The 14,399-nt window shown below is 44.0% G+C and overlaps 1 protein-coding gene across 4 annotated transcripts; it reads right to left on the reverse strand.

The window, feature by feature from the left end:
- Positions 1–638: 638 nt before the first annotated feature.
- ZNF397 (zinc finger protein 397) lies at positions 639–9,141 on the reverse strand. 4 transcript variants are annotated; one of them, XM_024984197.2, is made up of 5 exons: positions 9,041–9,141; positions 7,186–7,758; positions 6,854–6,995; positions 5,533–5,598; positions 639–4,359 (listed from the first exon to the last, which is right to left on the reverse strand). In XM_024984197.2, exons 2-5 carry the CDS (start codon positions 7,675–7,677, stop codon positions 3,311–3,313), a joined length of 1,749 nt encoding a protein of 582 aa, XP_024839965.1. In that variant the 5' UTR covers positions 7,678–7,758; positions 9,041–9,141; the 3' UTR covers positions 639–3,310. The 4 variants fall into 4 exon arrangements, with proteins under 4 accessions (XP_024839965.1, XP_005224019.1, XP_005224020.1 ...); XM_005223962.5 differs by lacking the exon at positions 5,533–5,598; XM_005223963.5 differs by lacking the exon at positions 5,533–5,598 and having other exon boundaries at positions 7,264–7,758; positions 9,041–9,140.
- Positions 9,142–14,399: the final 5,258 nt, after the last annotated feature.

Below are 14,399 nucleotides of genomic sequence, written 5' to 3' on the forward strand. Positions count from 1 at the left end.
TCTGGTGAAGGAAAAAACAATTACCTTTGGCATCTACCTTATTTGGTGCCCATTTCTCCCCCCCCCCCACCCCCACCCCCACCCCCATCTCATAAACATAAGACTGTTGAAGCTTTAACTCTTAAAGAGATCACCTACTTCAGCTCCTTTGGACTGAGGGTCCAGAGTTATGTGACTTGCTTGTGGTGCAGAATTCATGGAAAAGCACCACTGAGAACAGAAGTCTTCTTGTCAAGGCTATTGTTCTTCACAAAAATTTATAATTTGCAGACTTTTTTGTACACTAGTGAGGTGAATACATCTGCACTGTCATTTACCAGTGAGGAAGTCACAGATAGTTAATGAGTTAACTGACCTCCTGGGACTCAGAAGGGACAAAGATGCTATAGAAAGCACGTGCTTTCCTTGGTGTTTTTCAACTATCCTAGGCTTCCATTCCCTTTTAAACCTTTTGTTCCTCTAACTTTAGAAGTTTGAGATATTTATTGTAGGAAACGTTGGAAGACACAAGCACAAGAAAAAAAATTAAATCACCTATAATCTTATTACTCAGATGTAACCAGTAGGCAAATCAGTTTTTATATATTTCCAGTATTTTTAATGCATATATTTTTAAATGAATCATATTGTATGCAGTCTTGTGTTTTTACTTAAGATATGCTTTGTCATTTATTATTAATCAGCATCACTTTTTAAAACAACTTTGTATACATTCATGATGGTTTCTGAAGCATACATTTCCAGGTAGAATTTTAACAAAAGGCAACGTTTAAGGCTTTCGGTGTTGATTGCCAGACAGCGTCTATTCACACCTCACCAGCAGCATCAGAGTCCCAATTTCCCTGAATCTTTGTCATGTTTTATGAGGGGGGAAGAATTGCCACCTCAACTCTTGCTTTAATATACGTCTTTAATTCTAGCAAGGCTAACATTTATTGTCTGTTGGCATTTATACTTTTTTGACTTGCCTATTTAAGTACTATTTCTTCTACTGGGACCTTTTCATGGGGAGATGGTACAGAGAAGTGGCTCCATGGACATGTTCTGGATTCCTACTGCCTGGGTTTCCAGTCTGACCTCACCACTCTATAGCCACATGATCTTGAGTAAGCCATGACCCTAAGCCTTCATTCATCTCATCTCTAAAATATGGGCTGTCTGAGAAATAACACATCCATACAAAGCCTTTGCACGTACCTATTATGTTTCTTACCAATACACATTAAGAACTCTATGAAGAGTATCTGCCTTTTGTAATGTATGTTGTAGCAATTCCTACTTAGCAATTGTTCTACCAGTTTCAGTTTGATTGAGTCTGCCTCTGTGGAAGAGGAACAGGAGTTGAATGGCTTTACCATGCTATTCTGTTAAATGTAACTGATCATTTTTTACATTCTCTTTCCAAGCCTGAGCTGTAGCCCTCCCACTGTTCTTGTTGGTTAGTACAAGCTCATGCCCCAGTAGGAGCATTACGTCTCTATCCTCACGAAAACCCTTCTCTTTCCTATGTACAGGACACGAGATTCCCAAAGGTTTGTATCTTTGGTTAAGGTGTGTGATGTGCTAAGTCACATCAGTTGTGTCCGACTCTGTGACCCTATGGACTGTAGCCCACCAGGCTCTACTGTCCATGGGCTGCTCCAGGCAGTTCTGGAGTGGGTTGTCATGCCCTCCTTCAGGGTCTTCCCTGACCGGGGGACTGAATCTGCAGCTGTCTCCTGCACTAGCAGGCACGTTCTCTACCACTAGTGCCACGTGGGAGGTGTGTTATACCTCCAACCTATCAGAAGCTTTAAGCGACATGTCTTCCTGTTGCTGACTAAACTCTGTACCCTTCTGCATTGCACTGAGGAGCACCTGTCTGAGGAGACATTTCCTGCTGGATCCCTCAAAAGAGGGCAGTCTCTGGATGGACCATGACTGGTACTGTTACTTCCCTTTAGTGTGGTCTTTGACAAACTTCCCAACACTGATACTTCTGATAAAAAGATAGAACTGAACACGTGAGGTGCTTGGAGAAGAAAAAGCGACCCAGCAATGGACAAATATTTTTTAGCACCTGAGGCGGGTGTGCGCACTGTTGTGGAGGCACAGCCCCAGAGACAACAGGGCAGCATGGCAGCTTCTGACCCAGAGCCTTGGGAACTAGAAGCTGAGGTCTGACCAAAGAACCAAAGGAGTCCTTACACCTGCAAGGGAGAGAGCTGAAACTCTAGGACTCTGCTAGACTGGGCTCTTTCTGGCCCCCCTGCCCTCCCCCACATGGAAGGTCTAGCCTCCAGGATGGACAAGGAAACGACCTATTAACCCTTACCCTGGGATCACACAAACCAAGACAAAGCTCCTTACCGCCCTGTGTTCCAAAGACTCCAGGTTTTGTTTATTGACAGACTTTTCCACTGGTTCAGGTTTTAACTACAGGCACTGTAGTAAACAAGACTGGCTACACCCATGTTTCTTTTATAGTCAGGAGGACTATATACTTCTTTTATACTTCAGAAGGAACTCAACAGCCATGCTCTACGTAACACAGCCTTTTCCTTTTCTCAGATGTGCCAGACTTCCTTCCTGGTGGCCTACCTCCCTGGCTAACTCCCACTCATCCTTCAGGTAATTTTTCTCAGAGGCCTTCCCTGATCCAAGGTTGGGTCAGGTACTCCTTAACGTCACACAAGCACTGATGGAACCAGTATCACTGCCTGTTTGCCTTGTTCATGAAACTGCAGAGACGGGCTTACTGTCCACCGTACCCCTTGTGCCTGATAGCAGCCACTCAAAAAATAACTGCTGGGATAACTTAATTTATATTTTCTCTTCAATGTCTCACTTTTGGCCTGCCCTGGGCTCAATAAGTCACTGATGAAACTGTTCCCCATGTGTTGCTGCCCTGCCACTGGTCTTAATTGGTCAGTAAAACCTTTTGCATTCCTGAGAAAATATCCCTCATACTCTCCATGCCATGCCCCAAGTCTGACCCATGGATCATTAGATGCATTGACAAGAGTCTGGATTGCTGTGCCCTCTTTGTGACAGTCTCATGGAAAATGAGATTTAAATGTTATAATCCCATCTTCTGCATCTCCTGAGGATTCCTAATGTTAAGAGAAAAGCTGCCTGCTGTTCTGATTAGTCACAGGAAAAGCTTTCAGGGGACAATGTGCATGAGCACTGGGAAGTGCTGTAGTCAGATGACTTGAGACCTGGTACTTTATAACCACCTCTGTGGAGTTTTACTCCAAAGTAAATGAAACCCTTCTGACAAAGAGAGAAGCCTGACTCAAATATTTACAGTATTCAATGTATTCACAAGTCACTTTACAGTGTGGACTCTCTGATGGCGCGTGAGGACTGATCTGTGCCTGAAGGCCTTGCCGCACTCACTACATATGTAAGCCTCTTCCCCGGAATGGATTCTCTGATGCTGCACAAGGGCTGAGCTCCTTTTGAAGGTTTTGCCGCATTCGTTACACTGATAAGGTTCCTCTCCACTGTGAATTCTTTGATGTCTGATGAGGTTTGAGCTCAGGCTGAAGGCTTTTCCACACTCATTACACTCATAGGGTTTCTCTCCACTATGTATTCTCTGATGGGTTATCAGCTCTGAGCTCTGCCTGAAAGCTTTTCCACACTCGTTACATTCGTAAGGCCTTTCTCCTGTATGAATTCGCTGGTGTCTGATAAGCTTTGAGCTTTGGCTAAAGGTTTTCCCACACTCATTACACTCATAGGGTTTCTCACCAGTGTGAATTCTTTGATGGATAATGAGATAGGAACTCTGACTGAATGCTTTGCCACACTCGTTACATTTACAAGCTTTCTCACCAGTGTGGATTTTCCGATGTCTAATGAGGGCTGAGCTCTGGTTGAAGGCCTTCCCGCATTCGCTACATTCATAGGCTTTCTCACCGCTATGGATTCTCTGATGAATAATAAGATAGGACCTCAAACTAAAGGCCTTCCCACACTGGTTACATTTGTAGGGCTTTTCTCCAGTATGGATTCTCTGGTGTTGTGTTAGAGAAGAATGCTGTTTGAAGCTGTGCCCGCAGATGTCACACCTGTAAGGTCTCTCTTCTGTAGGAACTTTCTGATAGGTTACAGAGTTTGTGCTTAGAATCAAGTTTCTCTGGGGCTCAGGGTGGTCTCTGTTTGCTAGCAATTTGTGTGTGAAGATTACTGGACTAAAACTGGCCCTCTGGGAAGGGGATCTTCTCAATGTCTCCCCTGGAGCACTCCCTTGCTGCCACTCTAAACTGCTTTTGTGTTCACTGAATCCTCCAAATGAAGGCTCCTGGGAAAGTCTCTGTGATTTCTCTCCTGAAATGTCCTTCTTTATTGCTGATTCATTATTCTCACAACCTGAAATGGTAATAACAAAAAATAATGTTTTATTTCTCTAGTCACTTTCAATACTCCCTTTCTAGGTTAGAGAAAATAGATGCTCCTGCCTACAAAGATATAGCTGTCTGCATGCACCTTTTCTTTAACTGGTCAAGATAGGGTCCCTCCTCCATTCTAATACTAAGGCCTACCTCCACAGTTTGAAATTTATCCTTTCCTGCCTCCTCTGAGACTTCAGTAAATCAATTATCCACTATTTCATGCCTACTGTTTTGATCTTTCTCCGCTGACTCCTGTTCATCAGCACTTAAATAAATTCAAGTCTCTTCATCTTTTTAAATCAAGCTCCTTGCCTATACATCTCCCTCATGCAACCTCACTCCCACTCAGAGTAAAGCTTCTTCAAACAGCAGTCTGTACTGGTCCCCATTCTCTAATCTGCTGTCTGCCTTACCTATGCACCCTCCACCCTGCCCTCGTCAAAATCACCAACTTCATAGCTGCTAAATCCAATGGCCACTTTCTGGATCTTCCTCAGCTGGCCTCTCTGTAGCACTAATACTGCAGACTACACCTTTCTTCCAGAGACACTCTCTTCTAAACACATTAGCCTGATTTCTATGGCTGTTCCTTCTCAGATTCAAGGTCAGTCACTTGAACACGAGTTCCCTAGAGTTCTGTTCTGAGCTCTCCCATGTCCTCAGTCCACCAACTACCTCCTCATTAGTCACTAGTTAGGCTACCTATTAATATCTCCCCAGATCACCAATTCTAACCCAGTTCTCTTAAGCTCCAGACTCTCATATCCAACATGAGTTGGCCATGTTACTATAAATAACTGACAAACACCAAAATGTCCCGAACTAAATTAAATCATCAGATGTGTTTTTTCAGCTGTGATCTTCCCCATCTCTCACCCCATCCTGATTTATTCCCTGTGGCCACGTGGATCCAACTGTCTCTAACCAGACTCTGCACTGCCTTTCTCAAATCCATTCTCGTCTCTGCAACTGAGTCTTAAAACACAGATCTGATCATGTCACTCCCTTGTCTAAAACCCTTCAGCTGAACCCCACTGCACTGTACAAACCAGTTAGGATGACAGACACATTTTCACAACCTGTGTGCCAATTTCCCCTCTAGTTTCTCTCTCTTACCCAGGAATTCTCTCTTCAATTTAAATGGAATTACCTGAAATTTCCAGAACGGGTTGTCTTCTCTCATCTTTGGGACTTTGTGGCCCTTGCTTATTTGACACTGTAATGTGGGAAACATGGATTTGACCTCACCCCCAGTTCCTGGCACAGAGCTTTGAAAACCCCTGCAGTTTCGTCTGTGGTGGAGAGGAGAGGATACTGGAGCTTATGCTAATGAGTTGACTCTTAGAGGGCAGGGAGGGCTGGTTCCCAAAGATTTTCCAGTTTGACCGGAGAGTCAGAACTTTCAGTCCCACCCTGAATGCCAGAGAGAGGGGCTGGAGATTGAGTTAATTACACCAATGGCCAATGATGTAATTAATCATGCCTAACAAAACCTCCATAACACATTAAATAAAAGGGTTCAGAGAGCTTCAGGGACAGTGGTGCATCCTGAACTCCAGAAAGAGAAGCTCCTGTGCTCAGGCCCCTTCTGGACCTTGCCCTGTGGGCCTCTTCATCTGGGTGGTCATCAGTATCCTTACAATGAACAGGAAACGGTGAAGAAGGTGTTTCCTGAGTTCTGGGAGCCATTACAGCAAATTATGAAACCTCAGGATGCAGTTGTGGAACCTCCAATCTGCAGCCAAACTGGACAGAAGTGTGGGTAATCTGGGGACTCACTACATGTGAGACTAGTATCTGACGGAGGGCAGGGGAAGGGGCAGTTTCCTGGGACTGAAACCTTAACCTGTGGGGTCTGTACTGGTTCTGGGTAGTTAGTGTCAGAAGAGCTTAACAGGAGGGAAGACTCACATATCCACTGTCAGAAGTGTTGTGAACAGAGAAACAGTTTTTCCCTTTAGTGCGGAAGCTCCTGCTCCCACTTATTTACCCAGCTTACCTCTACTCACGGCTCCCGTCTTAGCTGAGATGTCTCTCCTTCCAGGAAGTACTTAGTGAACCTCTAAAATTGACGTGGGTGTCTTTATATGTAGTAGGACCCAGTAGCTACATTTATTCTATAATTTACTACCTGGGACTGTATTATAATTGCCTTTGTGCTTGCCAACCACCCCATCTAGACCCAAACATTCCTGAAAACAGAGAACCACTGCCCACCACAATACAACATGTATTAGCACCCTATTAAGTCATGTAATGAAGCAATAAATGAATAAAGGACAGGCAAACTGACACAAGGAGGGCTAACTGCAATTCACCAGGACCACTGAAAACAAAGCTGCAGAAGTGAGCACCTCCTTTCTAGAATAATAAAGATGAGGTTCACCTGGAGTGTGCTGTAAAACGTAGCTAATTCCCTATCCTTGAGACCAGAGGCCTGATAAGTTTCCAGATGAGTTTCTATTTCTTACCACTCTTGGGGGGAAGGCAAGGTTCCCAGGGTTTCAGCTGTTTCTTTAAAGGCTGGCGTTGAATATGTGTAAACTCCTGGGCTGCTCCAAGACAGGTCAAATCCTTCCAAGGCATTGGTGGTCCCTGTGGAGTAGCTGGGACCTGAAATCAGTAAAATATGGTTAGCTCTGTGAGAAAATCCCTAGGGAAAATGCTTAGTAAAAATCTCTCAGGGGTTAACAAAGACATCTCCCAGGATGAGGGATAGGGACAAAAGAACTATGAAAGACAGAGATGGGTATGGCCCTAGTAGTCACTTCAGGGTTATGGTTCAGTGGAGATAAATTCTCACCCCATTCTTATGATGATGCCACATGCTCGAGTCTGTACATTCCTTTTCCCATAACATATCACATCTCCCTGTTCCCACCTGCTGCCCGGGATCATCAAATTCCCTCTCCAGATCCTCCAACAGAGTCACAGCTTCCTCGCCATTCTTTGGACTATGCTGCTGAACCCAGATCTGCAGCTCCTCTGGCAGGATACTCAGGAACTGCTCCAGCACCAGCAGCTCCAGGATCTGCTCCTTCGTGTGCAACTCAGGCCTGAGCCACTGATAGCAAAGCTCCTGGAGTCGGCCCAGCGCTTCCCGGGGCCCCGGTGTCTCCTGGTAGCAGAACTTTCTGAACTGCTGGCGAAACAATTCTTGGCAGGATCGGGCACTCCCACTCTGCTTAAGTTTCTGACCCCAAGAACGGCTTTCTTCTACTTTCACCAGTATCAGCTCTTGTTCCTGAGAATTCTGAGGTACTGGGGTTGAAACTGCTCTGGATTCCACAGCCATTCTGGGCTGAAACAGCTTAGCGTGAAGCTCACTAAAACTGGGTCCTGTACTTCAGAGTTTCTTTGGGTAATCTCTTCTTTCCTGAAGGATATAAAATCACTGTTAACTTACAGCGATGAAAAAAAACCTCTAAGAACTTGTAATAATAAAGATCAGTCACTGGAATAACATATGGAGTGGGGTCAGGGTGGAGACCGTAACTAATAAACAAGCGACAAAACTAAAAATCACTCACCTCATTCAATGTCTCTCATTCTGTAGAATTCCTACCACATTTATACTATGAGGAATTATTTTAGAGACAAAAGAAAGCAGCATTAACTTGAATCATATATTGGGAAATGTACTCTTCAATTCTCTTTCAATCCTGTTTGCATCAGGGAGAACAGCCTGTCTTTAACATCATCTGTAAAACTTGCAAAATTCTCTTTAAAATATAGGCTTCAGATTTCCATGGGTAACCGTATCTAGCTAGGATTTGATACGCTTTTTAAAAATTTATTTTAGTTACCTTTTACTTATGGCAAATTATGGTGCTTTTCATCTAAGGTAGTAATAAAACATTTCAAAAAATTCATATTAAACATGAGTTGAGTTTAATGAAAACATAGTTGGACATTTGCCATTTGATCAAATTTAGTATCTGATGCACTTCCTCAACAAACACTGAGGCACTTATTATGGGCTCTGTGCTGAGCCAGGTTTTGGGATACAAAGGTTTTTACTCCTGAATAAGAGTCTACCCAGGAATTAACCAAGAAGTATTTGTTAAATGCTTACCACGTGCTCAAAAACACGTCAGATACTATGAGACACAAAAGCAAAACCGTTAATCTAAACTCTCAAAATGTTTAGAACTCATAGGGGAGTAAACATTTTAAAAAGTGAAATATGGCAACTAATAATTTGTGTTTTAAATTTCATAATGTACATCGATCATGATCTGATTTTTGGATGGGAGAATTTCGATGGAACAGTATGCCCTTGAATAGTTCGGACAGATCAGTACAATTTAACCCTTACCTAACCTACAGTTAACTTTAGAGAACAGACTACTTAGCCTACAAATCTGTAGTTTATTTACCAGCCCCGTCGCACTAGCCTTTCTATTCTTATACCTCGCTTAAATCGCAGTATCTTAAAAGTCACAGTGGAGGAGGAATAATTGCCCTTTCTGCCGGAGAGCAGAGGCTAGATTGCTGGCCTCCCCTGCGTCCCCAGGACACTCGGAGATGCCGCCACGACAAGGTGCCGAGACCCAGGGATGGACAGGCGAAGCAGCGGGAATCCTCCACCCCGCGCCTGCCGCCCGGGCCAAGCGCCCTCCCCATCCTCCCTCCGCCTAGAGTCCCACGTCCCTCACCGCGAAGCCCAGGAGCGGCCAGGGCGCGAGCCGCGGACCTGCAGCAGAGAGCCACAAAGACCGGAAGTACCCGCCCGCGGCCTTCCGCTCGCGCGTCCTCCAGAGCCTCCGTCCGCCCCGCCCCGTGCTCACAAACAGCCAATCAACGCGTGGATCCGGTCCTCCCACCGCCTTCCCGTGGTGGCCTCGGGATCCGAGGAACGTCGACGCCTGGTCAAGGATGCTCAAGCGGCTGGGGTCCCGGTGGGAAGTCGCCACTGCCCGAGGCACCGCTCACCAACTTGGTCACCTCCGTACTTGATGTCTTGTCACTCCCGAGTCATCTCACCTCCAGTTTTTCAGAAAATAGTTAGAATTTTCCTGTAATTCCTGTGCATTTCCAGTACTGCCAACAGAAGTGAACGTGTGGATGAACTGAGCTGAACAAAAAGTAACAACCATTTTTGTGCTCTTCCCTGTGCGTATCGTGTGAGCCTTACAACTGCTTTTTGCGGTAGCTGTTTATGCCCACACTCTGCCCTGAGTCAGGGAACTGATGGCCAGAGACGCCGAAGTCGCCGTATTTCCAGGACAGGGGTCCCCGACTTGGCGCCTCTAATAAGGAATTTTTTCCATTTTTCACTGGTTTTAAGTCTTAGTGTTTAAGTTGTTCTTTGGCCATGCAGTAGATTAAAAAACGATGCCTCCTTGTTGATGTTTGGTAGAAACCAGCACAGCACTGTAAAGCAGTTATCCTTCAATTAAAAATAAATTTTTAAAAAGATACCTAATGTTGATTTCATTTGCATTTCTTTTAAATTAGTGAGCTTGAGTTAATGTATTTTCCTCATGTGTACTGACCATTTATGTTTCTTCGAATAAATGGCTTTTCCCATTTTTAAAACTGAGGTGTTGCTATTTTTCTTTTCTGTTTGTGAGAGAAGGGTATCAACTCATTTGTCACAAATATTTCCCCTTTTATTTGTATTTGTTTTGTAAATGTTAGTACAAGGTGGTACATGGAGAGAAACAACTCTTTTGTGAGCTAAGATGAAACACATATTTGAAGAAAAAATACTCATTAGCTTTCAGAGTAGGCAATGGCACCCCACTCCAGTACTGTTGCCGGAAAATTCCATGGACGGAGGAGCCTGGTAGGCTGCAGTCCATGGGGTTGCTAGGAGTCGGACACGACTGAGCGACTTCACTTTCACTTTTCACTTCATGCATTGGAGAAGGAAATGGCAACCCACTCCAATGTTCTTGCCTGGAGAATCCCAGGGACGGGGAGCCTGGTGGGCTGCTGTCTATGGGGTCGCACAGAGTTGGACACGACTGAAGCGACTTAGCAGCAGCAGCAGCAGCAGCTTTCAGAGTGGCTCGCTAAATAATTCCTAATCATAGTGCACAGACTAGAACAATTTTACAAAGCAAGAGAACAAATAATACAACTTTATACTTCAGCTGTTGCTGCCTAACAAACCACTCCCAATACTTCGTGACTGAAATAGCAGGTGTTTTATTGCTCACAATTCTGTGGTTGGGACTGCAGACGGGGCTTAGCAGAGATGCTTTATGAGGTGTCAGCCCACATAGCTTAATTGGGACTGGAAGGCCCAGGATGATGTCGCTCGCCTTATTGTGGTCTTGGTGCTGCTGCCTTTTGGCTGGAGTCAATTAAGTCTCCTCCATAAAGTTTCCTCCTAGTGGCCCGTCATTTGGGAGTTAGCCTAGACTTTCTTACCTGGTTGTAGGGAAGGAGCAAATTAGCCAAGATGGCAGTGATCAGGCTCTCTCGCCCCACGTTTTGTAAATAATAACTTTGCATGTTTCTGTAACAGCTGAAATTGTTTGTAGCACTGCATGTGTGCATCATGCCTATATAAGTACCACCTGAAAAGCCCTTGGCATGCGTTACGGCTGTGTCTGCTGGGTTAACCGTGAGCGATTGCAACATGTCTGCTGCTGCTGTGCCAGTCAGGAGAGAATAAACCTATCTGCAGTTCCTACGACTCCTCGAATCTTCTTCCAGGTTCCCCGCTCTTGCCTTGCATACTGTGTGTTCAACGAACAGTGAGACAGGGGTCCTGGTTTCCAACAGTGTGAAGGAAGAAGGTAAGATGGTTGCTCTCTTAAGACCGAGGTCTGGAACTGATATTATATTACTTATGTATTCTGTTGGCAGGACTAGACTCATGGGAAGGCTCTTGAAATAGACTCTGCATTTTAAGAGGAAGAGTAGCTTGAACCTAGGAGAAAATATAGGCAGTTATCATTGCATTGTTACGCATACCTGAGAAGCCTACTATTTAGGAGGACAACTATTGAGAGAGAAGAAATACTCTTAGTTGCAGTGACAGAAAACCTTACTAAATGTCCTTAATGTTTAAGCCTTTTTATTACCTAACATAGCTAGGTATGTGGAGGTCAGGTCATCCACAGGGTTGGTTAATTCAATGGCTTGACAACATTGTCAAGGACAAGGTCCCTTTCTTCTTTTTGCTCCTCCATGTTTAAGCATGTTGGCATGCTCTCCAGTCTGGCTTCCCTTATGGCCCTAAAGTGGTCTCTGTTCCAGATTATAGAAGACATCCAGGGGCAGGAAAAGGGGTCGCCCTTATATTTTCTCTTTTTAAGACTAAGAAAAACCTTCCCCCCCCACCAGCAGATTTTTGCTCATGTCACACTAGTTAAAATTGCTTCACCTGTCTATGCCTATCACTAACAAGGGAGTGAGGCCTCCAAGGTGAGTGTATACATGCTAAGTTGCTGAGTTGTGTCTGACTCTTTGTGACCCTATGGACTGTAGCCCACCAGGCTCCTCTGTCCATGGGATTTTCCAGGCAAGAATACTGGGGTGGGTTGCTATGCCCTCCTCCAGGGGATCCTCCTAACCCAGGGATAAAACCCATGTCCTTTATGTCTCCTGCATTGGCAGGCGGGTTCTTAACCACCAGCAACATCTGCAGCTTGAGCCCTCCAAAATAGGCTTAGCCAATTGAGATTCATGTCCTAGAGCTGAGGAAAGGCCAGCCTCTCCTGAGAGATACAGTCTGGGGAAGGTGAGCGAGACTAGGTTTATGTTACAAAACAGAAAAAGGGGACAGATAGATGAGTGATGAGTGCAACAAGAACATCTACTTCAGTAGATAATCTTGTGATAAGTAATGGGCCTTTATTGGTAAGAAAATGAGACCCTAGGAAAAAAAATTCAAATCCCTATCATTCCTTATTAGATGGCACAAACATTTAAAATAAAAATCAATGACTTAGTTGCAAGAGATGTAGGCTAAGGATTTATAAGAAATTCCCAGGACTTGTTTTAAATGCCCAGCGGGATGGCAACTGATCATTTTAAGAGCTTTGGTTGACAATCTCCACTTACATGGTATCTTAGTCAATTTTGCTGTAACAAAAATACCATAGACTCAGTGGCTTATAAACAACAAAAATGTACTTCTTACAGTTCTGGAGGTTGGAAAGTTATGGACGCAGCATCATCAGATTCAGTGTCCTGTGAAGACCCACTTGTTCGTAAACTGGTGATTGGTGAGTAAAGCTATTCATTCAATAAAATCCAACTGCTTGAATTATGTGTCATTTAACAGTGCTATACTTCATGGTTTTCATCAAGTGAGATAAACAACTGTAAACCACTCTTCAGTCATAAAGATGGGGAAAATGGCTTCTGATGCTTAAAGGAAAACAGATCATTCTTTCATTTAGCAAATAATTATTGAATATTATTATATATGAAACACTGGTAAGACAAGTGAGAGATTCAAATGAAGTAAAAGATAAGCTTCCTCACTTCACTTATAACTGTAACTCTTAGAGTATAAACTCAGTGAGGGCAGGGGTTTTGTTTTTCCATTGTTGTCTCATCAGTAATGACTAGTATAGAAATATGCAAGCAAAAATATTGGTGCTGGTTAAAGTAATTAAACAGGGATTTTTAAATTTGTTTAGGTGGTGTTCGGTTGAGGTGGCTCTAATGCCTTGGTAGCCTATATAGGCAAACTAAAACCTAAGCCAGAGTTTATTTTTGTAAATGCCTCAAGATTAAGAAACAAACTTAACTAATCACAGCCAGCCAACTAGGCTTTCTCAAATGAGGCCATCACTTAAGCTTAAGCATCAATTTCCATGAGTTGCTTCCACATCTGCTCTAAAGCTCCCAGCCATTTTCAGTCTGATGCTGCTTGATATGCTTCGATGTTTGCACAAAGAAGGGCTTCCCTGAGAGCTCAGTTGGTAAAGAATCTGCCTGCAATGCAGGAGACCTTGAATCGATTCCTGGGTCAGTAAGATCCCCTTGAGAAAGGATAGGCTACCCACTCCAGTATTCTTGGGCTTCCCTCGTGGCTCAACTGGTAAAGAATCTGCCTGAAATGCAGGAGAACTGGGTTCAATCGCTGGCTTGGGAAGATCCCTTGGAAAAGGGAAAGGCTACCACTCCAGTATTCGGGCCTGGAGAATTCTATGGACTGTATAGTCCATGGGGTCGCAAAGAGTCAGACATGACTGAGCGACTTTCACTTCACTTGTTCAGCGAAACTCTTCAAAATTTTCATGAACCTCACTCAGTTTACCTTTTAACAATACCACAACTAGTGATAGTGATGGAAGGATTCAAGGACACATTCAGAGAGGAACATTTTGAATAATGTACTTGGACTATTGAATCCAAGATTTATTTTAATCAAGTTTTGACAGGCACACAGAGAGCAACCGTTGAAAGAAGAGTTTACTGCTCAGATACCCAGAGGATGGGAGGCGTCGCATCCCACAGGGGGCCACATGGGGTCACTTACAGGGAGAAGTAGAGCTGGGACTAAACCTTGTTATAGTGCTGAGAAGCAGCCAGCTAGGTGGGGATGTCTCCTATTGAAAGTGGGAGTGGGAAACAGAACACAGAGTTGAAGCTTGTGATTGCAGAATTGGTGATAGATTTCCGAGTGCCTGATGGTGGAGGTGTTTGTTAAAACTTTGGGTTATTAGTGTGGCTCCATGACTCCAAGATGCCAAATCATTAATACAGAATATCCAGAATGATTGTTACACTACTAAATTCTATTACTGTTACTATTATATCACCAACTTAGCATTGCATTGAGTGTTTTTTAGAGACAGATATGGATTAACAGAACAAGACAGTGCTTATTTGTAGCACCCAAGACAGTAAACAAAAGCCTTATATACTGAGTTGTTTCTCTTTACCTCGATGTTAGAGCCCTTGAGGTTGCACATTCTTGCATTTACCATGCCCAGAACAGAGTTAAAGCCATAGACAGGCTCTTCCTGTTGTTTTATGTTTATTTCCCTTTATGAATTATCCACAAAGACAAATCTCATCCTAGCTCTTAATCCTGCCAGCCAC

This window comes from Bos taurus, chromosome 24 (assembly GCF_002263795.3).
Source record: "Bos taurus isolate L1 Dominette 01449 registration number 42190680 breed Hereford chromosome 24, ARS-UCD2.0, whole genome shotgun sequence".
NCBI classification, from domain to species: domain Eukaryota; kingdom Metazoa; phylum Chordata; class Mammalia; order Artiodactyla; family Bovidae; genus Bos; species Bos taurus.

Excerpts from the sequence above, each read along its gene's own strand:
- ZNF397 (XM_024984197.2), bottom strand. The coding sequence starts at position 7,677 with ATGGCTGTGGAATCCAGAGCAGTTTCAACCCCAGTACCTCAGAATTCT. Across the intron at positions 5,599-6,853 it reads TTGCCTTCCCCCCAAGAGTG|TGTCAAATAAGCAAGGGCCA; the intron begins GTAAGAAATAGA and ends CCCACATTACAG. Across the intron at positions 4,360-5,532 it reads ACCCGTTCTGGAAATTTCAG|GTTGTGAGAATAATGAATCA; the intron begins GTAATTCCATTT and ends TTACCATTTCAG.